Source organism: Bactrocera oleae, chromosome 6, assembly GCF_042242935.1.
Source record: "Bactrocera oleae isolate idBacOlea1 chromosome 6, idBacOlea1, whole genome shotgun sequence".
Taxonomy (NCBI): domain Eukaryota; kingdom Metazoa; phylum Arthropoda; class Insecta; order Diptera; family Tephritidae; genus Bactrocera; species Bactrocera oleae.
Genome location: NC_091540.1, coordinates 22,499,340 through 22,525,261, shown reverse-complemented (window position 1 = coordinate 22,525,261; position 25,922 = coordinate 22,499,340). Strand labels below are relative to the sequence as shown.

Here is a 25,922-nt window from a genome sequence, read left to right as displayed (position 1 = left end):
ATAAAAAAAAAAATAGTTCGGTTACACCCGGAATCAGCTCTTCCTTACTGGTTTGATTATAAAAAAAAGTTGCGACAAACTATGGTAAAAGAGTTTTTGAAAAATCGAGCATAAATCAATATCTATGTACACAAACGAATCTATTGCAACTATGATACCATATAAATTTTATGTAATTTATTTAAGATGTGTGTATATATTTTAGCTACATTTTTATTTGTTCACTTTCACCAGCGGGCAAAAATTGTGGAACCGTCAGTGTCCGGTTTCACTGTATTAATATAGCACGTGTATGTACATACATACACAAACATGCAGCAATATATGTATAGATGTATATATGTACTTACTTTTATTAGAAATATCAGCAAATATACTAATGTTCATACACATATGTACATACATATATAAACTAACATTATACTCTAAATATAAATACATACATACACATCCAACTGTATGTATGTAATACAATATATTGCTACCATACTAATATTATAAATTGTACAAATGTTCCTAATTAAAATAAAGTTTTTAAGTTTTTCTAATCTTATTAAAGATTTTTATTGATTTTTCAAAAGATGATAACTTTGTGTACATTTGTCCGATTTAAGTCAAATATGCGCCGTTTTGTTCGTAAACTTGTTGTTGTAAACGAGATGACAACTTCATTATACCCCTCTCGTAGAAGGCTGCGTCCCTATTGGCAAAAAACTCGGAGAGCCAATTTTCACAGGCCTCTCTTGAGGGAAACTTCTCACCATTAAGCGCGTTCGCCATGGAGAGGAAAAGATGGTAATCACTTGGTGCCAGGTCCGGACTATACGGTGGTTGCATTAGAACCTCCCATCCGAGCTCCAGGAGCTTCTGGCGAGTCACCAAAGACGTGTGTGGCCTGGCGTTGTCCTGATGGAACACAATTCGGCCTCTGTTGATCAAGAGGGCCGAATTGAGCGTTTTGCCATAGGGGAGCAGCTCGCAGTAGATGATTTCTTGCACATCCCACCAAGCACACAGCAAAACCTTCATGGCCGTCAATCAGGTCTTGACCACCATCTGGGTCGCTTCAACGAGCTTTGACCACGACCGTTTGCGCTCGTTGTTGTCATAAGTGACCCATTTTTCATCGCCAGTCACAATCCGCTTCAGAAACGGGTCGATTTTGTTGCGATTCAGCAGCGATTCGCAGATGGAAATTCGGTCCATCATGTTTTTTTGCGTTAGTTCGTGTGGCACCTAAATATCGAGCTTCTTTTTGAATCCAAGGTTATGCAAATGGTTCCAAACGGTTTTCTGGCTTATCTTTAGTTCCTCAGCAATTAAATAAGTGCTCACGTGACGGTCTATCGCAATTTTCGACGACAGGCCTCCCGACGCGTGGTGCGTCTTTGACATCGAAATTACCGGAACGGAACCTAGCAAACCACTTTTGTGCTACACGTTCGTTTACAGTATCGGGCCCATACACTAAATTAATTTTTTCAGTCGCTTTGGCTGCTTTTTCGCCTTGATCGAAGAAAAATTGTAAAATATAGTGAGTTTTCTCTTTGCTGGTGTCCATCTTTGACGAGCGCTCACAACGTACTGAGTCTATCAATCGAAAAACTGTCAAAGACAAACTTTTAGCGCGAACAAACACGTTTTCATCGCCGTATGACGTGATGCGACACGTAACACTAGTACTATGGACAATAACGCCATCTCTTAGATAAAAACCGAACGAACTTTTTACTTTTCCTGCCGTGGTGGGATTTTAAGGTTTTCTACCCACTTTTGGAGGTCCTCCTCGTTCTTCGAGAAAGAAAAACACCTTTCCGATACTGAAAACCACTCACCAACGCGACACTTCCTTTTGACGGACATTTTTTATACTCTCGCAACTTGTTGCTACAGAGTATAATAGTTTTGTTCACATAACGGTTGTTTGTATCACCTAAAACTAATCGAGCTAGATATAGGGTTATGTATGTATATATAAATGATCAGGATGAAGAGACGAGTTGAAAACCGGGTGACTGTATGTCCTTCCGTCCGTCCGTCTGTGCAAGCTGTAACTTGAGTAAAAATTGAGATATCTTTTTGAAACTTAGTACACATGTTTCTTGGTACCGTAAGACGGTTGGTATTGCAGATGGGCGTAATCGGACCACTGCCACGCCCACAAAACGGTCTTAATCAAAAATAAATAAATTGCCATAACTAAGCTCCACAACAAGATACAAGACTCTTATTTGGTATACAGGATCACATTCGGGAGAGGCATCTGCAGTTAAAATTTTGTTTTTAAGTGGGCGTGGTACCGCCCCCTAATAAGTTTAATGTGCATATCTCCTATACCACTAAAGCTATAATAACAAAATTCACTGGGAACAAATGTTGTAGCATCTCTATCGACGGTGTGAAAATGGGCGAAATCGGGTGACAACCCCGCCCACTCCAAATATAAGGATACTGTTAAAAACTACTGAAAGCGCGATAAATCAAGCACTAAACAAGCCAGACACATTAAATTTTATCTTTGGGATGGTATAAGATGATTTTATAGGAACCATGTTCAAAATTAGATAGTGGGCGTGGCACCGCCCACTTTTAGGTGAAACCCATATCTTGGGATCTGCTTAACCGATTTAACCAAATTCGGTATATAATATTCTTCTCATATTTCTATGTTATAGTACGAAAATGGGCAAAATCGGATTACAACCCCGCCTATTTTCCAATAACACCGTTTTAAATTCCATCTGATTTTTTCACTTTATGCAAATCAAGCAACAATGACTATATCGGCGTAAAACTTTGCGTGAATAATACGTTTAAAGCATGCCACCTTGTGACCAAAAAGTATCTAAATTGAACCAAAACTGTTCAAGCCCCTAGGTACTGAATATGTGGACCCCAGTGCCTATAGTTGACTTTTTACCGAAAATATCGGTCAACATAGAACAAGGCGGCAAGAGCCACAAAGAAACCTAAAACGAGTATACCATTTGACTTTGCGAGAGTATAAAATGTTCGGTTACATCCGAACCTAGCCCTTCCTTACTTGTTTAATATTAATTTTACTATAAATTTATAAATAATTAAATACGGAAACGAATTGAAGCACTCGCGTCGAAATTCTTTTAAAACTCAAATTCCGTTGAACATTTCCTCTTTTAATTTCATTTTGGTGCAATTTCCCCACTAAAAGATATATTAGCTACAATTAGAAAAAATCTAACTACTTGAGTTTTGGCCAAAACATATACTTATATAGAGTCCGTTTTGGCGGGATTTCCCCGCTAAAATATACATCAGAAAAAGTTAGAAAAAAGCACATGGATATATGGTAATACATACATATGTATATATTAGCTTTTCCCTTCATTGGCTGTCTCTCATTTATATTTTTCATTATTTATTATATTATTAAAGCATTATTTCTCTTGCTTTCAAATGCTCAATTCTGTTATTTTGCGCTCTGCAGGGGTAAAACTCTGGTAAAATCCGCTTATAATTTTTTGTGGTGAAATCCTCTAATATTGGCGAGTAACCCTCCGCCAAGAGGAGCATTTTGACAATCGGCACACCATGAACCTTCTCCATGATATACGTTCTCTGGTCATAACGTCAAAGAAAATTTTTCGAAATTTTAAATTAAAACTAAGAAAGTATGATAGCGCTATTGTATCTGTTGTTATTTGTTGTTTTGCTGAAAATATTAAAACCGTTTTGTGAATTTTGGTACAATAAGACAATAATAATAATAATTACACTTCCTCCTGTTGCTCTTGCTACCGATTTGTTGTGTACCATTTTATTTTTTATTTTGAATTTTAAGTCCTTCCATACCTGCATACATATAATATATAAATGTTAAACTCCTTCATAGATATAAAAATGCGAATACGAATTTATTTTTGATAAATGTTGATAACGCCAACAGGAATGCCACATAGTCGTTTTAAAACGACAACGGGTTAGGGCCGAATAGTTGTCTTCGATTCGCCAAGCGTTGTTCTCCAGGGAACAACAGATGCTCAAACAAACGGGAAACTCCTGCGCTAACATGTCTTCTGACGCATGCGCAATAGTGTTAATATTTTTCCTTAGTAGATAAATTCTTTTTCCGGGGTAAAAAATTTTTCTTTATTTTGGTTTTTTATAAATTACTATAATTGATTTTAAGTTTATGCCGTAAATATCGGTCAATCTGTGTTATATATTAATGAGATTTCGCATTAAACTATTATGATCCTAGTTATTCTTGTAAATTTTACACTGTATATACATAAAAGTTGTGAGTTATCTCAATAAAATTGCATGGAATCATGTTCTTGAGCATTCTTGAGTGTTATGCCATGACCAGATCTTGGCATAGATCAAGATCAAGATAGTAAATTTCGTGTTGACGTTATACATTTTTATACAATGAACAGGGTATATTAAGTTTGCCACGAAGTTTGTAACACCCAGAAGAAAACGTCGGAGACCTTATAAAATATATACATAAATGATCAGCATGACGAGCTGAGTTGATTTAGCCATGTCCATCTGTCTGTTCGTCCGTCCGTCTGTATATATGCAAACTAGTCCCTCAGTTTTTAAGCTTTCGATCTGAAATTTTGTACCTGCCCTTTTCTCACTAAGAAGCTGCTCATTTATCGGAACTGCCGATATCGGATCACTATAGCATATAGCTGCCATACAAACTGAACAATCGGAAGCAAGTTCTTGTATGGGAATTATTTTTATTTGACGTAATATCTTCACGAAATTGGGCATGAGTTATTGTTTGAGGCAACAACGTAATTTCCGAAAAACTTGAACAGATCGGATTACTATAATATATAGCTGCCATATGAACTGAACGATCGGAGTAAAGACCTTGTATGGAAAACTCTTTCCATTTACGAGGTATTTTTCCGAAATTTGGCATGGATTGTTATTTAAGGCAACAATGGAATCTCCGAAGAAATTGTATAGATCGGATGACTATAGTATATAGCTGCTATACAAACTGAACGTTCGGAATCAAGTGCTTGTATGGAAAACTCTTTCATTTGACGAGGTATCTTACGAAATTTGGCGCAGAATATTATTTAAAGCAATAGTGCAAGCTCTGAAGAAATTGTACAGATCGGATCGCTATGTCATATAGCTATCATATAAACTGAACGATCGGAGTAAAGTGCCTGCATGGGAAAAATTTTATTTTTTATTGCTGATTCACGAAATTAGATCTGAATCAAGTTATTGTAAGGAACTTTTGTATCTGTGAAGGGTGTTATAGCTTCGGTGCAACCGAAGTTAACGTTTTTCTTGTTTATATACATTAAGTTGACATATTTTTTTAACCATTATTTAGATCTAATGTACAGGGGTGTTGTAGAATTTAATAGCTTTCGGATACAGAATTGAAACCAATTAAAAAATGTAGGTGTCATGAATTCAGATATTATTGGTTTGATGTTCGAAACAGAAATTTTATCGGTTTTGGTTGACCAATTTTATCAGTCTTGTTATCAGAAACACAGCAAGAAGGTAGTCACTGACAGATTTGAAATGTTAGTTAAGAAATTTATTTATTTTATTGTTACGAATTGACTTATCTTTATTTCTATAGGATATAAGAATAAAACACAATATGCCCTCATTAGTTAGTTTATTTAAGGGGTAGTTACTCACTTTGCTTTTATTCTTTCCGAAATAAAATTTCACTTATATATAATATAATTCATTTAGTTTCTCACTTTGCTTTTATTTTTTTTCGAAATACAATTTCACTTAAATATAATAATATTTTGAATGTTTTTTTTTTAATGTTAAATACACTTTATCCACTATAACACTTTAAATTGTTCAACGTTAAAGAAAAATCTGAGTTTGGGGCACTTCCGGACAACTGCGCTGCTACGGTTTTTTTCTTTTCGGACGGGTGTCGAGAAACAAAAGGAGGACATTCTGGTCTGTACCATCCCTTTTGTTTCTTCGTGTGTTGAAAAAGATGTTGCTTGAAGTGTCGGTGTATAGTGTGGTTGGTTAGTGCCGTTTCAGATAGGGATTCAAAAGAGTCTGAGTTTTTTCAAATTTTCTTTTGGTGTCGCTCTGGGCATTCACACGGTCAAAAAGAGTCCAGCAACTCGAGTCTAGTTTTTCTGCATTCCTTTTCACAAAATTTTCGTAAATATTTGTGCGGTTCGACTGCGCAACACCGCGCAACACTGCGTGCTGCGTATTTCATTTGTATGTTGAGATGATGGTCACACATTTTGCTTGCAATGAATTACCATGAATATGGTAGAACAATATGCATAATACAAGTACCTACCCGCTAAATAGTTTCAAAGAAATACTAAAGACGGGAATTCCCTAATCCACAAGAATGTATTGAATATCCGCAACTAATATTTTCAAGGCCAAATTTATAATAGGAATTTCCTAATCTTTAAGTATTAAAAACTCATAATTTCTTTACTCCATAATCTATATCTTAATTTTCTCCTTATTAACAATTTGTCATAATATTTCTATTATTCTATGCATACGTATTTGCATTTTACATACAAAAATAGATAACAGAATTCAAATTTGCGATCGAATTCATTTGAAACAGCGAGCTGTTACGAACAAGAACACAAAGCGTGCCACCCGAACACGAGTGGCACGGTCCCTTCGTCTTTCCTCGTCGTCCCCTCGCCAACAATAAACTGGTATGAGACGGAAGTCATACAGTGTCCGTGGCTTCTGGCGATCTGTTGGTGTTGAGCGGGCTTCATGCTCTTGAAGATAGTGCACCTCTTCAGGACGTGAGGTCGAAGGCATAGACTGCATCGTGGAGGCAGATGCTCATCAAACTGCTCCTCGTTTGCATCTCTGACTGCTGCTGCAGATGAGTGGCTGTGCGGATCCGTGGCGCTTTGCATCCTTGGTGCTGCGATGGGTGGACCAGATGCTCTAGGCGCAGCAATTACGGACCTCACAGTCTTGGGAGCGCTGTGGATATCTTCTACGTCCATTTCTATTGGAATAGGAATATATTAAAATATGGTTTGGCTCATAATTTTGAATTATGATATTGGTTGCTTGGTTTGAAAAATAGATATATATATATATACATACATATGTATATGTAACTATATATGTTGTGGTTAATTTTTAATCGCGTTTGTTAGTGTTAGATTTACATGTACGGATTATAAAACGGTAGTACTTCGAGTTAAACGAATTAATTGTCGGTTTTGATTTTATTTATGCGCTTGTCTTGGCGGGGTTTGTGTAATCGGTTCTTCGGTGTTCGGAAGAAAACACAATTTTACTAATGGTCGAGTTAGTATACCAGTTTGTGTTCATACGTCTACTATTCTTATGTGACCATCTCGTTCCCGATGGACCTTTTCAATGCGGCCTAGTCGCCATTCTGTTGGAGGAAGGCATTCATCATGTATGATGACGCATTCGCCCGTATTTGGTTCCTTCTGGATAGTTTTCCACCGATGTCTCTTATGGAGATCTTTAAGGTAATCTTCCTTCCATCTATAGCTGAATTCATGATGAAGTATCTTAATTTTTTCCCATCGGTCTATTAAATTGAGTGAGTCTCCTTCTGCCTCAGGTATGGCGAGAAGTGGAGCTCCTCTGAGGAAATGTCCAGGTGTAAGAGCTGTGAAATCGGAGGGATCTTGCGAGAGTGGTGAGATGGGTCTTGAATTTAGTACGGCTTCTATACGAGCGAGTAGTGTGGTAAATTCCTCATAATTGAATTTATGATTACCTGCCGTTTTCTTTAAATGGGACTTAAAGCTTTTTACAGCTGATTCCCAGAGTCCGCCCATGTGGGGAGAACAAGGGGGTATAAACTGCCAATCGATTCCTTGTGGTGCATATTTTTTAACAATTTCTGAGGAGACTTCTTTAGTAAATTTTACAAACTCTTTCTCTGTGGCTCTTTGAGCTCCGATAAAGTTTTTCCCATTGTCGCTCATAATTTTTGATGAATATCCGCGTCGTCCGACAAAGCGTGCAAATGCTGCGAGAAAAGCCGCAGTAGACAGATCCGAACATAGCTCGAGACGTACTGCCTTTGTCGTGAAACATACAAAGACAGCCACATACCCTTTTCTGAATAGAGGCCTTTATCTGGAAAGGTCCAGCAAAATCGACCCCAGTAATGGTAAAGGGAAGAGCAAAATTGCAGCGTTCAGGTGGCAAAGCTGCCATGATCTGCGTGCGTATTTTGTGCTTGTACAATGTGCATTGTTTACACATAAAAATCGTTCTTTTAATTTGTGGCTTTAGGCGCGGTATATAAAATTCTAGTCGGACCATTTGTTGCATCAAGCGATGCTCACCATGTAATGTAAGTTGGTGAAGATATATTAAAAATAAATAAGTAAAACGGGATTTCTCGGGAATTATAATGGGATGTCGTTCGTTATAACTAAGGCTGGAATTCACTAGTGTTCCATGTGCCCGGATTAATCCTTTAGTGTCCAAAAAAGGATTTAAAACGAGAAGTGAGCTTCCCTTATCGAGGGGTCGTCTTTTGACTAACTTTGATTTCTCCCGAATGAAATAGCGAGTTTGTGTATATGTAATAAGGCTGACCTTTGCATGTTGCAGGTCGGAATGCGTTAGTTGTACGGAAGGATCATTTGTTATTCCTTTAACCTTTTGTTTGAGTCTTTGGATAAATTTAAACATGTAAGCGACTACTCTTAGTGCTTTTGGGAATGATGAAAATCGATGTAATATATCATCTTCATCAGGAGTAATATGAACGTTTTCAATTCTCCGAATTTCAGGAGCTATTATATTGCGAGCGGGAGACTTTGGCCAGACTTCTTGTGATTCTGTTAACCACGTAGGACCGTTCGTACGTAAACTGTTGCACAATAGGCCTTTTCAGAGGCATCACAAAAGCCATGTAATTCTACATTATAGTCAGGTGCGAAATTTACCCGTCGAGGAATTCGAATTTCCGAGATGGTATGTAGATTGTTTGCAAATTGAACTCACTTTGTTAAACGTATGGGTTTTACTTGCTCATCCCATTCAGTGCCGTCTTGCCCCAGTTCTTGAATGAGGATTTTTGGTTGAATCATTATTGGCGAAAGCCATCCTGTGGGGTCTAAAGGTCTTGGCACCGAGGAAAGTATTTGACGTTTGGTTATGGCGGATATTGCAGATATTGACTCAATTGTAAATGAGAATTGATCTGTTATCGCATTTCATTGAATCCCGAGAGTTTTTGTAGTACTGGCCTTTTCAAATTTAAGGAAGTTAGTATCTAATAAGTCTTCCCCTTTTATGTTTTTTATTATCTCCGGATGATTTGATGTAATTTTCTTTAGGGGGAACCTGGCTGAAGTTAGTGCTTTGATCACTTGAGATAGTGATTCGCAAGCTAATGAGAGACTGTGGCTACCTGGTAGAATATCAACGTATGTTTGTTTTTGTAGCACAGAAGTTGCTAAAGGCAAATTTGTTTGACAGGTTTTTACCACTTCATGTAATGTCCTAATGGCTAAATAGGGTGCACAATTGATGCCAAAGGTAACTATTTTAAGTTTGTAGTCGCTGATTGGACTATTACTTGATTTTCGGAAGACTATCCGCTGGAAATCTTGGTCATCGTTATGTACTAAAATTTGCCTATACATTTTCTCTACACATCAATTGAAAACATATTTAAACATGCGCCAATTTAGTATTAGCAGCATGAGATCAGGTTGTAATGTTGGCTCTGTGTATAGTACATCATTGAGTGATTTGCCTGAGCTCGTACACTTTGAAGCATTAAAAATAACTCGTACTTTTGTTGTGATTTTATCTGGTCTTATTACCACGTGGTGCGGAAGATAAAAAGATAAATATCTACCTTTAGATATTTTTTCATATGGTACAGCTTCTTCCATATGATTGAGGTCCATCACGTCATCATATGCTGATTTAAGCTCGCTTTTCTTTATCAAGCTTTTTTCCAAGCTTAGGAATTGCTGGACTGCTGATATTCTCGAGTGGCCTAGAGCTATCGTTTCTGGAAAGGTGGGCTTGAATGGGAGTCGCACAACATAACGACCATGTTCGTTTCTTGTTGTTGTGGACTGGTAATAGGCTTCGCATGCCAGGTCTTCTTCTTAAGGTTTTGTGATTTGGGGTAGTTCTTCTACTTCCCAGAATTTTTGAGTTGATTATTTAAATATTCGTTTGAATATTTTCAACTTGAGTTGTGACTTGGCCACCTAATATCCATCCAAAGATTGTGTTTTGGGCTAACAATTTATTAGAGATTTTCTCTATACCTTCAAGAATTATTTGAGGTATTAAGGCGCTGCCCAATAATATGTCGATTTGTGATGGGGTATGGCAGTTGGGATCTGCTAATTTGAGATACGAGCATTTTTCCCACTGATTTTTATTTACTTCAAAGCTTGGAAGCAAATTAGTGAGCTGCAGTAGAACAATGGCTTGTGCATCTATTCGTATATCCGCGTTTGGAGAGACTATGGTGATTGGGCAAACTTTATTTGAATTTTGTATAATTCTTCCGCCCATTCCCGAAATTTGAAAACTAGAATTTTTGACTGGCAATTTTAGCCGATTCTGAGCTTTTGATGATATAAAGGATCTTTGAGAGCCTTGATCTATTAATGCTCTTAATTTGAATAAATCTCCTTTATATTCTATAGCAATGACCGCTGTGGGTAAAAAAATTTTGCTTTCATTCTCTGAATGAAGCGCTTGAACTTTTGCTGCTTTTGAGCAACATGGGTGTTCCTCTTTATTTTCGGGATTCGGGATTTCGGGATTACCTGATTTGGTTGTCGCGACTAGGCCCGTGGTTTTATGTATATGATTTTGCTTCATATTTGTAAAATTGGTTATGTGAAGCAATGAGTGATGTCGTCGTTGACAGTACACACAACTGAATTTGCTTTCACAGTCTTTTGTCCCGTGAGAGTTGGACAGACAGTTGATGCAAAGTTTATGTTGTCGGACAAGATTGTTTATATCTGAAACGGACATTTTTTTAAATTTCTCGCAAGATCTTATATTATGTCCTCCTTTACAGATTTCACATAATGATTGCCAATGGTTTGTTTGATTTGACACGAATGTTTGGCTTCTATTAACGTGTCTATTATATTGTGTGTTATTACTGACTTGGGGTTTAAAAAAGTTTTTATTTGAGTCATTTTGATGACCTTTTGGCTTAACTACCTTTTTATCTACTCGCTCAGCTATTTCGTACTGAGTTGTTAAAAATCAACCATCCATCGTAGCAAAGCAGCATCAGGTAGTGTCGCTGCGCAAATATTTACTAGGATAGGGTCCCACGATTTTGTGGATACATTTTGTGTTTCTAACACAGATAAGCAATTAGTCACTGTCGAGTATAGTTTTTGAAATTCTTGGCTGGTTTCTTGTTGAATTTTTGGTAAATTCATTAAAATAGTTATTTGGTTATCTACCAATACTCTTTCGTTTCGTGCCTGCTTCCCCTTTTGTTTTGTACCTGAGATGGTACAGCTTTTGTGCTCGTGAAAGTTTAGGATGGTTGATATACACGGCAGTGAACATGTCCCGGAAGGACGGCCATTGATCATAACCTCCATGAAAAACTTCAATATCACAAGCTGATACTTTTAAAAATATACCTGTATCTAGGTTTTTCTTTGGATTTGTAACTACTCTCGGAGGAGGAGAAGTGGCTCTACATGGCCTTAATAAATTTATTTGGTCTAATATCATTGCCTTCGTAGTTTCGTACTGATCGAGGCAGTTTTCATATGTTTTCTGGGAGTTCAGCGTCGTCAGTATCTAATATTGTATCGTACGCTGTCAGAACGCGTGCCCATATATTATCTATGCTTTGAATTTTTAAATTTAGGACTGATTCTGTATTGTCGTTAATAGGCGAAGCCGAAAACCGTGTGCAGTATCTAATAAAACTGTCACTTTCAGTTATGAACCTTGACAGTGAATTGTCTTTGGTTCTTTTTTGTTTTGCACCCTGCTTTGAGCGTGTAGCTTCTGCGGGTGTGCCTTGTGCTTTATCATCATCAGCCATTTTTGGAATTTCTAATGATAGAGGTGTTCGTGGTTTAACCTATTTTGATTTATCAGATTGCATTTTTAACTCTTTGAATTAAATTGAAAGCTATTAGCCAAAGTGGTAGTTAAAATTTATTTATTTTTGTTGAAACTGATTGTAAAATTAGTCTGTTATAAAATTTTTTTTTTTTTTTTTATCGGCCAAGTCAATTTAGATTTTATTAAAATGTATGTCCGTATTATTATTATCTTAAAAATTGCCGAAATTGCTTACTGGGTATTCGATTCACTCGCGACTAATTTGAATATTTTGTATGTATGTATATTCGTTTTTATTATATGCATCTATATACATTTGTTTAAAAGGAACGCGAAAATAAAATTGTTCTTAACAACAAATGTATATATATCTGCATACCTATGTATGTTATTTTTAATTTTCATATGTTTGTATATGCTAATTCGTTTTGACCGTGTACTTTTTAGTTATATTGGCATGTGCACATATACATATATGTACATGCATACATGTAACGCGTTTTTGTAAAGTTTTGCTGAGTGCCTATATTTATATATATATATATAGTTTTAATATATTTAATTTATTATATTTATATTTTTTAAGAGAATATATAAGAGAAATGAGACGAGCAAAAAGGTTGGGTTGCGGTATATATGTTGCGCGGAAAATATGCCAATGTTTAAGAAAACATGTGTACATACATACATAAATGCTGATAATGTTATTGTTGTTTTTTTTTCTTTCTGCCTTTGCTTATATGTTCTAAGCGATCCTGCTTGTTGCTTTATTTGCCCAAGAGGTATCGCTGGAAAGTGTGCAAGTCGATGAACTTGACTTATAAAATTTTTTTTGTATTTTTTCTAGTGGTGTGTTTGGAGACACGAATGAAGCAGGCAGGTATTTGAACAACAGTAATTTTTTATTTTTTATTTGAACTTTTAGAAGTAGTTAATTTATGTATGTACCATATGATTATGTATGCATATATGTATGTTGTTAAAAGGATGTTACTTGCGGTTAATATTTTTCGCGGCAAAGTTTTAAAGCCCAAAAATTTTGTATTTAAATTATAGGTATTTGCACATATGTATGTATGCATATCTGTAAAATATATGAGTTTTTGTTAGCCTTTGCTTATGCGTTATAAGCGGTCCTGCTTGTTGCTTTATTAGCTCAAGGGGTACCGCTGAAAATATCGCAAGTAGGAATACTAAACTTTGAAATTTTTGTTTTTTTTGAAAGAATATAACGGTATGTTTGGAGGCACGAAATAAGCTGAGGCAGGTACCGTATAATATATATATATATATTCTTTTTTTTTTTCTTTTTCAGTTATATCATGTACATATGCGCATAAAATGTCTCTATTTGCAAATTAAATCGGAATGGACTCACTTTTTTTCCGCCAAGGGTTTATGGGTAGCAATATTTCCTTTCTTTTCTCTTTTTATTATGGGTTTTTTGTTCTTGTTTACGACGTTTTTCCTGTGCGTTACCTCAATAGAATATGCATCAACAATTACTCATATCCATTACTCCATTACTGATATGCCATTTGGTAGTAAAAGTAGTGAATATTGTATTGGCAACAGAAAAAAACACTAAAAAATTAATTAATTTCAAGATTTATCTTTAACTGAAAATTTTAGTAGGCATTTGACTAGAATACGGTGCTTGCATTCTTAATACATACTAATATAATGAGTACATACTGAAGGAACATGAACGACGTGATGTTAAAATTAAATAAAATACTCAAATTTGTTCGAAATGGGTTCAGTTTTTTGTTATGCAAATAGTTTTATGCCATTTATGGTTTGAACCAAATGTTGGTCAAATGGCCACCACGGCTCCATTTGCAAATCTCCACCCGGCCATTCGATGCGGTCATTTCTCGAAATTAACGAGCCGCCAAACTTTGCACGCAATGTGTACATGTTGAGACGTGAAATTTTTAAAATTCCAGCTTTTTCCACAAAATTTAAAAATTGAAAATAACTACATTTTCGAAGACCAAACAAAACTTGTACTTGCATAAATTGACATTTAACACTCTTTAGGGGAAATTAATACTTTGTATTAATGTTGCAAATTTTGTTTAAATTCAAGAGGTACATTGGGTCATATATCCTGAAGAGCAGCCTCAACCTCATTCCTGCTATTATGATGTTCAGGGATTATTTGTCGCTCATAGAGGAACGGAGCTAAGCTTTGGAGAAGAATTTTTCTAAAAACTTTTGATAATATTGGTAGCAATGTAATATGTCTATATGATGTAATTTGATTATCGTCTTTACCCGGCTTGGGAATCATAATAATTGTAGAAATCTTCCAAGATGGTGGGAAGTAACCAATTCTTAACATGGCGTTAAAAATTAATAATAAAATTTTTATAGCACAAGTGGGTAAATTTAAAATCATTAAGCCTGTAATGCCATCTGGCCCTGTCGACTTTTTCAAGGTTTTTAAAAGCGACCTGTACGTGAGAAAGCCGAAATTTTATAGGTGCGTTCACAACATTACTTATGTTTGGTGGGCTGACATGAGCATTTGTGTCGTGTGATGTGAAGATCTTCTCCAGACTGTTTGCAAAAGCGTTAACTTTTTCGCTGGTGGTTTTGCCCCAAGTGTGGTTTTCCAATCTCAAAGGTGATTCGTGAGTGATAGGACGTTTCATGTGCCTTACGGCTTTCCACAGACTATAATTTGTGTTCTTTGTTATATCCAAATTCTGAAGGTAGTTTGCGAGTTCGGATTTTCTTTTCAGCTGCTCATGGTTTCAGTGAGGTGCTCGATAGCTGACTGAATATTTACTGCATTTCTCAGAGTAATGTTCTGTGGGAGGCGGAAACTTAGATACATTTTGTATTTTAACCAGTCCCTGTTTCTGTTTGGGTAGAAATGCAATTGTTCACGTTCTATGATAAAATAGTTGTGCAGGGTGAGAATTGTAGGTGAGTGATCAGATGGTTAGTCGTATTATGAAGTATCTGTGTACTCGTTGTGTTTAATGCTTTTAACAACCGAAAAATCAATAAAATCTGTAAAGTTCGTTGGCCAGTAAGTCGGTGTTCCGCACGAGGCAACGTCGAGGTATGTTTAGCGTTGTAGTCACCAGCTGCAATAAATTTTTGACCAAGCGAAGCAAAAAACGTTTGAAACCTGACTAGTTAAATTGTGTGTCCTTGGGGCAGTAAACAGATGAAATTGCGATATTTGAATATAATATATTTGTAGTTGTGGCTTGGATAAATTTTTCATTAAATTCCGGCATGGGGGAATGCCTCACATTTTTCTCCACAATAATGGCGCTACTACCGCATGCCTTCCACTTAGATTGGTACTATCATTGAGTAGTAGCTTTTGCTTCTAAAGCAGTTTTTTTTTTATCGGTAAAGTGTGTTTCCGAGACCAGAAGTATGTCGATACCTTCTGTTTTCAAAGATTGTTCAACTTCGAGTTTATGTTGGGATAGCCCATTCGCGTTCCAGTAACATATTTTCAGTTGGTTAATTTTTTTACTAAGTAAAATTTGCAGAAGCATGTTTTGAGTTTTCATCATCTGCTGGAACATACTTTTCATATTAGACATAAAACTATTTATTGTCTGTATAAGGTTATCGATTGAGGTCGAATTACTATTAACCTGTGATCATCTTTTACAGCATTGGCGTCAGCAAATTTTTGTGTGTTTAAATTATTTTGCTTACCACTAAAATGTGGCATTTTTACTGCCTTAATGCTTTAGCATAGTAAACGTTTGGCCTATTTGATGCCAGGTTACTATGTTGAGTACTAGCAACAGAGCCAGTGTAGGGGCAAGAAAATTGAGCTTTCTTATAGTTCATATGTGCGGAATTATGTACTACTTTTAATTTCATAATGTGCGTGTACACCTTACAGCCCCTGTAATTTGCGGTCCGGGTTTTATCCGCAATTACTGAATTTTTTGATTTTGTTGTCATTTTTGGCGTGCAAGCATTCTGAAGTGCTATAAGCAGCGCAGCAAATCACGCAAACCAATGGTAGCTTACAATAAGCCTTCGTATGCCCAAATTCTTGACAATTAGTTCACTGCACCAGACCCTTACGTTTTAGGGGCTCTTCGACGGTAATTCTTCTGTTTAGAAGATATCGCAAGTTATTGTATACATGGGATATGGGAGTTTTTCGATTTTACGTGCAATGCATCGAACGCGATCTCTACTCGGTGCATTGGTTGGGAGACCTTATTCTTATTTTAAATATTGTGCACCGATCTTACACCGTAACCCTCTTCTTCTAGCGCGCTCTTCATGTCATCAGTAGACACAGAGCTATCTTTGCCTTTTATTACAACTACCACGCCTTTGGCGCTTTTCAGCTGATACGTGTAATAACTCTTTTTCTCTTTATCCAATCGATTGGCAATTAGGTGGTAGTTTTGTTCAATGTCTGCCTGAATCTTTGTTTCTTGAAACAGACTTTCTTGCCGGTTTTCGCGCACTTGAGGAGTAAAATCACTTTCTTAGTCCTTGTTGTGTTGCGTAAATTAGACCACTAGCAAAACACGTCCGTACTTGTGAACGATAGTATAATATTCCTCTATAAATGATCGCAAGACTGCCCTAATGGAAGAGTGGGAAAAAATATCTTCCAGATACTAAAAACTTGGTGGAATCTATACCGAATAGGTTAAAATCAAAGAGGTTATCACACAAAGTACTAATTTCTAATAATTTTATAATTTTTTAAATGTACTCACTGTATGTATATATAAAAATTTAAATATAATATATATACAATAAAGAGGAGGACAGCTCTTAGATGTTCGTAGGAGGTGTGATAAAAACTTACTTCAGACAATCAATGGAAACTTTCACTTTTTCGATATTATTTCCACTTTAAAATATTAAGATAAGAAGTCGTATTCGACGACGAGTATGCGTATTTGAGAGATGAATGCATGGCATTAATCAATGTGGTCAATTTTGTTGCTGGTTTCCCTGGTACGCTGAATGTTGACCTTATGGGGGTAATTCTTTTGTGATTTCCCAATGAAAAAGTAATGGTGATAGTGGAGTTACCAGACACATCTTTACTTTACGTTCTACAACACAATACTCCATTTTATAAGTACAAAGAAAATTATGTGAATTTTATTTGGAGCAAAAAGTAAATGCATTATTTCATATTCATACTATTTATGTTTTTAAAGTTGAACTGTTTATTTGATGTTGAAAAAAAAACTAAATATAAAATAACTCATAAATTTATTCAATATTAGTAATTGGTCCAAATCCGTTTGCTTGATGACTTAAATATTTTTGACGACATTCCATATTATCAGATGGTCGATTGTATGGTTGCCAAATTGGTTCACCCACAAAATATCGTTTTGCCTTGATATAGTTCTGTGAAAGATTATAATTAACATATATTTAAAAGTTAGTTTAATATTATTGTTTTTTTTTCTGGGAAAATTTTAGAATAGCATCCCTGAATTAGGGGTAAAATTGGTATATGCTAATAAAGGATGTTCTCCATATACATGTATATAACATATATATATATTATATATATGCATATAACCGAAGCCGGGGTTACAAATAACGTATTAAAAAAGAATTGAATAACCATTAGATTCAATTTTTTTAATTTTGTGATATCAAATACTGGATTAAAAACTAAAACAAAAATTTTAATCTCAAATACCGGATTAAAAAATAAAAAAAATTTAATCCAAATACGCGATTAACGGAAAAAACCGCACAAACCGGTTTTAGTATTTATTTTTAACCATTTCCAAATACAAAATTTTAATCCTAAAGATATTATTTAGAATTAAAAAAAAAAATTGGTTTTAGAATTAACATTTATTCGCGTTTGCGTGTTTTGTGTTTTAAACTAGAGCTCTCACAGAGACATCATTTTCAATACTCTACAACACTGGTCGGCAAACTTACACATTAAAATTAAAAAATAAAAATAAAGTTTTGAAATTATAAATCTATATTTTACTCCTAACGGGTTTAAATAATGAAAATCTAATCTAATTTTTAATCCCAACATCTAAAGTTTATAAGATATTTGTATTTAAAGTTCATAAATTTAACAATTTTAAGTACGTAGGTTATTTTTCGACTTATAATAAATTTTCCATTTTTTGCAGATTTTTATATCCACTGACTCTCCTCTAAAAACTATTTTAAAACTCGTTTTAAGTCATAATTAAATTTGAATTAAATTCGAACTATTTACAAAATGCTGCATTCTAACTAATAATAAGTGTTACCATATCTACATATTCTGCAAAGGTACAACAATAAAACGTTATTATTATTTTTTTGCTTATAACTCTTTTCTGCTTTGCGGACCTTATCGCTTAAACATCGCAGTGTCCTTAATTTGTTCGTGGCCTTGGGCTTAAAAAAAAGCGTAGCCTATCCAACATCAGGGCTTATAAACAGGAGAGAAGTATTGAAAGATTTTGGGTCCACCATGACATATTGATTCAAGAAAAAATACTCTCTGACTTTAATTAAGAAACCCCAATGGTGCAACGTTAACCTTATATTAAGTAAATGTGACCTAGAGGAAGTATTCACCAGATTTTATTAATTTTAGGCAAAATACTGTCCCTGAATTTCATTAAGATAACTCACATATTGACCGATATTTTCGGTAAAATGTTAGCCGTAGGCACTGGCCATTCGTCTCACTGCTGCGATTTCGTGTACCAAATTACAGTATCATATCTTAATTTGTGGGCTATTTCGTTTTCTAACTTAACTGCTTTTTGGGTAAAGTTTTGACATTCGGTATTATTAACATTAACTCAAACCGTCAAAAAAAAAGGTTGAAGACTTTTTATGGTATTGCGATTTTCAACAGGTTTAACAGTGTTGCCTTCCTAATGCCAACTCATCGGATGTCGACATCGTACACCCTTCTGCACTATACATACCATATAGCAGGACGGGAATAATGAGTGATTTGTAGTCTTTACTTTTCAATTGTTGTGGTTTTTAGTCTTTACTTTTCAATTGCTGTTGAACATCGGAGAACCACGGATAACATGTATTTTATGATTTTTCTCCTTACAACAACAACGATTTTCAGTTACATACCAAATTTAACTTTGGAAGCAGACATCTGGAATTAATGATTTTAGTTTCTAATAAACTGTCGAATTAATCGGTCTGGAGTCTTTTTTTTCATTCCGGCTCACTGCGGTAAAATTCACAACTGGTTATGAGCCCAGAGCCTATGTCGGAATATATATAAACTGTACGGAATATCCAAAAAAATACGTAAACTCTGCAGGTGTTGAGACGGTCGTAATTAATGCAAACTGCAAAATATATGTTATTTGTGCCGACTATTACGAGAAACTTCATTTGTTGGAAAAACAATAACTAATTGTATGACTGTAAGTTTTGATAAGGACTGTGCGATTATAAGAAACCAAAAATGCGATGCTATGTTAAAAGCTTCAAAGAGAAATAATCTTTATATTTATGACTGCAAGAGTAGTGTGCATTCGCGTTTCAGTGCAGCAGAAGAGAATGCTATGATTTGACATACACGCTATTGACACTTAAATTTTTCAAGCCTAAGAGAACTTTCCTATAAGAAATGGGTTAGATTTAAAAAGTTTACCAAAAACATAAACTGTGACGTATGTGGGGAAAAAAATAAGCGCAAAGCCATTTCAAAAAAGCATTGAGCATAGTTTTGAGAGTTTGTTAGACATAATTCACTCTGATATATGTAGGTCCATGCCAAAAGTGTATCTCGATGGTGCTCGGTGGTTATTTTACAACTTTCATAGACGCAAATCTAAACGCATGTTTGTTTATTTTTTGAAATATAAAAATGAGTCGCTAGAAAAATACAAAAAGTTTAAAAGTCTAATAGAATGTCAAACAAAGAAATGAATTAAGGTGCTGAGGAGTGTCAATGGCACTAAGTATGTCAGCCATGAGTTCGATGGTTCCCTATACTCCTCAACAGAACGGAGAAGCAGAATGCGCAAATTGAACAAACAACATAAAATTTTTTTATTGTGTTGAAAATGTCAAATTTGTACCAGAAAGTGATGATTGCTGAAAGCATTAATTTTTTGTTTACATTTGAATGCAGAGTGGCATCGAATGCTTGTCGATCTTAGTGATCATGCTCTATCAGAAGCAACATGCAAAAGATGGTTTCAACGGTTCAGATATAATGATTTTGATGTGAGATTACCATTTGTTTTCATCGATGGGATACGCATTGGCTGAGCAGCACTTCGATTCCTACGCAGAAGTCGAAAATTGGATGTCTGATTGGTTTGCTTCAAAAGACGAAGATTTCAATTGGCATGGTATCCACAAATTGCCAAAAAGGTGGTCAGAGATTGCAAAAAGCAATGCTTTTACATTCAAAATTAGTATTTCATTTTCACAAAAAAGCATTTCATACCGATATATCCGTAATCGCTCAGTTACTAGACAATTTGAGTATAAAACACCATATGAGGTTTGGACGCGTTATAAGCCAAATGTACGTAATTTTAGAATATTTGGTTCAAAAGCAGTTGGTCTAGATAAAAGTCAACACCATAAGTGTCGTGAGAGTATATGTTTGTTGATTTCTCTTTGACAGCTAAAGTTCGGATGTCATCTTTGATGAAGTTTCAACAGGCAGCATACGAGAAAAAGAGACAGAACGAGTATCATATGAAATACCAACAATACCAAATAAGTCGCGTAGTTAGCAAGAAAGTTCAAACCTCAAAGAGGAAGCAAAAGTTCATCTTGAGGAGGAGCAATATGAAACAGTTTCAGAAGAAGCAGAAAGTGAAAAAGGCGAAGAAACTGAAGTACTTGACGATAGTGGGAACACAAATGAAGCAGTGCAAACGGAAAACAATGAATTTTTCGTACTGGGAAACCTGGCCGTCCCAAAAAACAGTTCCATGTGGTAAAATTAGCAAATAGCGATGGCAAGATACTGAGCACTGTAAAAGAAGCAATGTCAAACAAAACTTGTAAACGCTGGCGAGAGGTGATGAACAAAGAGTACGATTCTGTTATTAAAAAACAAACATGGATATTAGCTGATTTGCCAATTGGAAAACGAAAAATAGGCGATGGAAACATTGAGCGATACAAGCGAGGTTAATTGCTAAGGGATGTAGTCAGCAGTATGGCGTTGACTACAAAGAAACATTTTCACGTGTTGCATGTTATGCTACAATACGGATGCTGTTTGCATTGACAGCAGAAAAGAAAATACATATGCATCAACTGGATGTATCAACGGCGTATCTCACCAGCGAGCTAGACAATAAGCATATAAGGAACAACCAGAAGAAATATATAGTGTAAAGCTGTCTGGCAGAGAGTGAAACCGTAGGTTGGACACCACTTTGAAATCCATTGGTTTTAAGCAGTGTCAGAATGAAACATGCAGTTATAATAAGAATGTTGATAAAAATACATTTTCATTGCTGTTTGAAGACATTATCGTAGCATGTTCGAGCGAGACAGACCTTATTGGCGATAGAGACAAATCGCTGAGAGCTTCAATATTGTAGATAAAGGCAGAGTTCAGAATTTCCTTTGAATGAAAATTGAGCGTGTTGGCAGCATAGGCGGCATATCTGTTGGTCACTCTCAATGCGTTCCAAATTTGTTAAAGCAGTATGGCATAAAGCAATGTCGCAGGGCGTCTACGCCTCTTGATCCTGGCTTCAAGATTTAATGTACTACAACTGAGTGTGAAAAAGTAAATGCTGCAGAATCAAGTCCCTTATTGGCGCGTTGATGTATTTGGCGGTAACGACAAGACCAGACAGCTAACATTCAGTCAGCAAATTGGCTCAAAGGAATTGCGATCCTCCTATTGAACATGAGACACGGCAAAACTAATACTAAGGCAGGGTAGGCGAACCTTTATGCATCAACGTGCCATTTTTTCTAAAAAAAAAAGTTTAATGGGGTCATTCGCGTGCCATCAAATAATTTTGGCTTTCTGATTATTAGGAAAATAATAATTATAAATACTATCAAAACTCTTTATTAAATAAAGTAAGCAAAAGAGGTACATTTTGGTATGTTTATATTAAATTTCAGTAAAATTAGTGTGACTTCTGTTGCTGCAGGTTAGATGACAAATAATTTATGTTAGGGTTGTAAGATGTTACTTTTAGCAAAATACATGCTGAACTAGATTCATCTGTCAAACGGTTTCTAACCGAGTTTTTAATGTCATTCATCTCTGAAAATAATGACTCGCAGGCATATGTAGATGAAAACATGGTTAAAATAGCATGAGCCAGCTTCTTCAAACAGTTAAATGTGTCTGGTAACGCATTCCATGTTTCCAGAATTTTATTATTAGCATTTTTACATAAATTACTTGTCGATCTTTCAGTTTCCATTAATTCCAACTCTTTCCTTGTTTCAATACATTTTTGAATCCATATTGAACTAGATTGGAAATCAATCAGCTGCATGTCAAATTCTTCAATTTCCAACCAATCAAATTGAGAGAAGTTCAGTTTATGAAATGACGTCACATCTGGGTACATAATGAACTTGAGTATTTCCGACAATTCTTTGAACTAAGAAAATCTCCCTAAAAATTCCTTGATTAAAGAATCGATCACAGAAATAAATTCTTCAGTAATTTTTTCTTTGTCTGCTGTCTCGTGAATATCTAAATCATTCATATATTTTTTCAAGTTTGGAAAATACTTGTAGTTTCTTGTGATAATATCGTTTCTAAAAACTTGCAGTTTTGCCTCAAAAGCGCGAACGAGATCTATCATGGCAATAATTGTTTTGTTTGTCCCTTGAAGCTTTACGTTTAATGTGTTTAAATGTTGGCATATGTCTGTAAAAAACATCAATTTTGAAAGCCACATAACGTCCAATAACTGTGGGTATTGTTCAATTTTTCCCTCATTTTGCAAAAACAGTCTGATTTCTTCCAAGCAATAAACAAATCTTTCAAGTACATTCCCGCGACTCAACCAGCGAACACTATTATAAGTACATCAGTAAGCCATTATACACCGAGTTGACTTCGTCCAACAAAGCATCGAATTTTCGCTTGTTTAAAGCCTGTGACGAGATGAGGTTGACTATTTTTGTAACTACCGCCATTACATTATCAAGGGATATTAAACCACTCTTAGCACACAAGACTTGTTGGTGAATGATGCAGTGGAATTCAAGAATCGAATGTCCTACGTCAGCTTGAAATAAACTTATGAAACCGTTTTTTTTACCCACCATACTTGGAGAACCATCAGTTGTTACAGAAACAATTTTTTTTATATCAATTTCTTTTTCAGCAAGCGAATTTTTAACTGCCGTACTTATATCTGTTCCCTTTGTAGTTGTTAGCAACGATTTTATTGCAATTAATTCTTCCTTAATGACGTTTTCTACGCAATACCGAGCAAAAACAGCTAAACGTGCAGATTTAGTGACGTCAGTGCTTTCGTCAAGACATAGCGATATAAAAGAATCATCTTTAATGTCAATTTTTTGTTGATCTGTTATATTTTCGGCCAGTTTTAAGATTCTTTCTTTTATTGTGTTTTTTGATAGAGGAGTATCTTTGATGCGCTGAATTATCTTATCTTTATTGTCGAAATCTTCAAAAAGAGAGGGCGCGCATGCTAACCAGGCTTCCTTCAAAAACTCACCTTCTTGAAAAGGTTTACCATGCCGATCAATGACATTTGCAGCCGCGTAACTTGCCGCGCTTGTATTACAATTTTTGCCAACAAATTTAATCATAGACGTTGACTGTTTATTTTTGTCATTCAATGCACTTGCAATTAATTCTTTTTGCTCTGCCTCGCTTTTTTGACTAACAGATTTATGATTTGTTTCAAAATGTCGTTTAACAGATGATGTTCTACATACCACTGTTCCAGAACATAAAACACACACCGCTTTGTCACCTTTACTAATCATGCCATATTTCTCAGTCCACCAAGTTTGAAATTCTCTGTTAAACTTAGTATAATCAGAGAACTTAAAACAATGAGAAGGTGCAATTTGAATTTTGTATGATGCTCGATTGGTTGGCTGAAAATTTGAGATCAAGGAGTTCACCACTTTCTGTATAGTTTTGCTGTTATTTAACAGAAATGAGAATTTTTAACAACGTTCTCTGACAAAATACGTATCTACCAATATAAAGAGAAAAATGAAATGAAATGAATGAGAAAACAAGAAATACAAATGCCACTTCACATATGCATGATTATTTTTTGCCATATAAACGATTTTTATGATGAAAAATTGATAAATTATAATTTTTTGCACAAATGCTACATTGATAAAATGTGAAAGATTATGCAAAAACTGATATTTTACTATTTTCATAATTTTCTAATTTCAATTTTTACAGAATTAATAATTTATGTATGTACATCAATATGTTATATTATATAATATAATAATATCAATTATCAATAAATACGTGTGAGCGCACTGCTCTATATGTAAGTATGTATGTACAAATATGCATATGACCGTGCAAAATTAATAATGCATACACAAATCTACATACATTTAAGCGTACAAATGTAAGTACGTCAGCCAATAAGAAAAATACAAACATTGTTGTACAAAAACAACAATTGTCTCAAATAGCATCAGCACCAGAAATCAATATGGCAGCCAAATTGACAAATCCTAAATTTGTAGTAAATCACACACCAACAACATTTTCATTCATGAACGCTGGCGCACAAGCAATAAGCTAAGTCGTTTCATTCATAAAAGCAAACGCCTTACACATCTCCCCGAGCATGCGTTTGCCTACAAGCGTCTTTTCGCGACGATGGAAAAAGCTAAAAATCATAAATTGAACAAATTTCTGATATTCCCTCTAGAAGGGAAAAGTGACAACCCCTCAAATATGAGTATTAAAATATTTTAGAATAAAAGTGACAACGTAGTAAATTTGTCGATTTACAATTCAAGAGACTTTTTAGAGAAAATATTCAATATTCCTCTGATTTATGTATACAGTAAACCCCGGTTAAGTATCACTCCTCCAATCCCTCTTATCTGCCGGTGTCTTGCTGCATCTCACTTTTTTTTTCTTAATTTTTTAAAGAAAACGGTAATTTTTTTTAAATACATAGAAATAATTTTTTTTGGTACCACTCGCTTAAGTACCACAATCGCTTATGTACTACAAAGCACAAAAAATCTGCATCTTTGGTTTTGGCACTTAACCGGGATTGACTGTATTTGTCAAAGAATTTACGTAAGTACGTTTGAATTTTTTGTACACACATTGACTTTACACTTGCCCATATGCGATGTATGTTTGTAAGAGTGTGTATGACACATCTCGGATTTTCTACCAACAACACAATGTTGTGACGCTTTGTCGTCGCGTCAGTTCTTCGACAGATTGACTCTTTGACATAAAAGCAAAAAATGTGTCAACGGAGATTTCACATGAAGTAATGAGTGTACATATCTACATAAAAATACATACAAATGTGTAAACGACATAATATATGTATGTCCTGTTACATATGTTTACACATGCATTTGAAAAGAAAAGTTGAAGCATGAATGTGAAATACCGACGGCAAAACACAATTCTGTACTTTTATGACTCCATAATGGTGTCAAGTACAATTAATGAATTATTTTAAGAAATATATCAAAATACTTTATTAGTAATAATTTAAAAGTATTTTGATATATTTCTCATAATAAAGTAAAAATGAATTAACATAAAATAATTTAAAAAATAATAAATAATAGTTCAATAAAAGGAATATGTTTCAAATAGCATATCAATATTCCCAGTTTGGCATACATAGTATATTCTCTTCAATATTCGCCGTTTGGTT

At 35.1% G+C, this 25,922-nt stretch overlaps 1 protein-coding gene across 9 annotated transcripts in view; it reads right to left on the bottom strand.

Annotated features, from left to right (window-relative positions):
- Nucleotides 1-6,448: 6,448 nt before the first annotated feature.
- Adi1 (acireductone dioxygenase 1) overlaps nucleotides 6,449-25,922 on the bottom strand; it is an 85,485-nt gene continuing 66,011 nt past the window's right edge. For 6 of the 9 annotated variants that reach the window (XR_011396927.1, XR_011396928.1, XM_070111470.1 and 3 more), the window contains one exon: nucleotides 17,222-17,451. Coding sequence is in view for 4 of the 9 variants with exons in the window: in XM_070111470.1 (XP_069967571.1) it covers nucleotides 17,311-17,451 (141 nt within the window). In the remaining 5 variants the exon portion in view is untranslated. Of the gene's footprint in view, nucleotides 7,001-17,221; nucleotides 20,705-25,922 lie in introns of those variants that run through there. The other 3 variants (XR_011396930.1, XR_011396931.1, XR_011396929.1) reach the window with 3 other exon arrangements.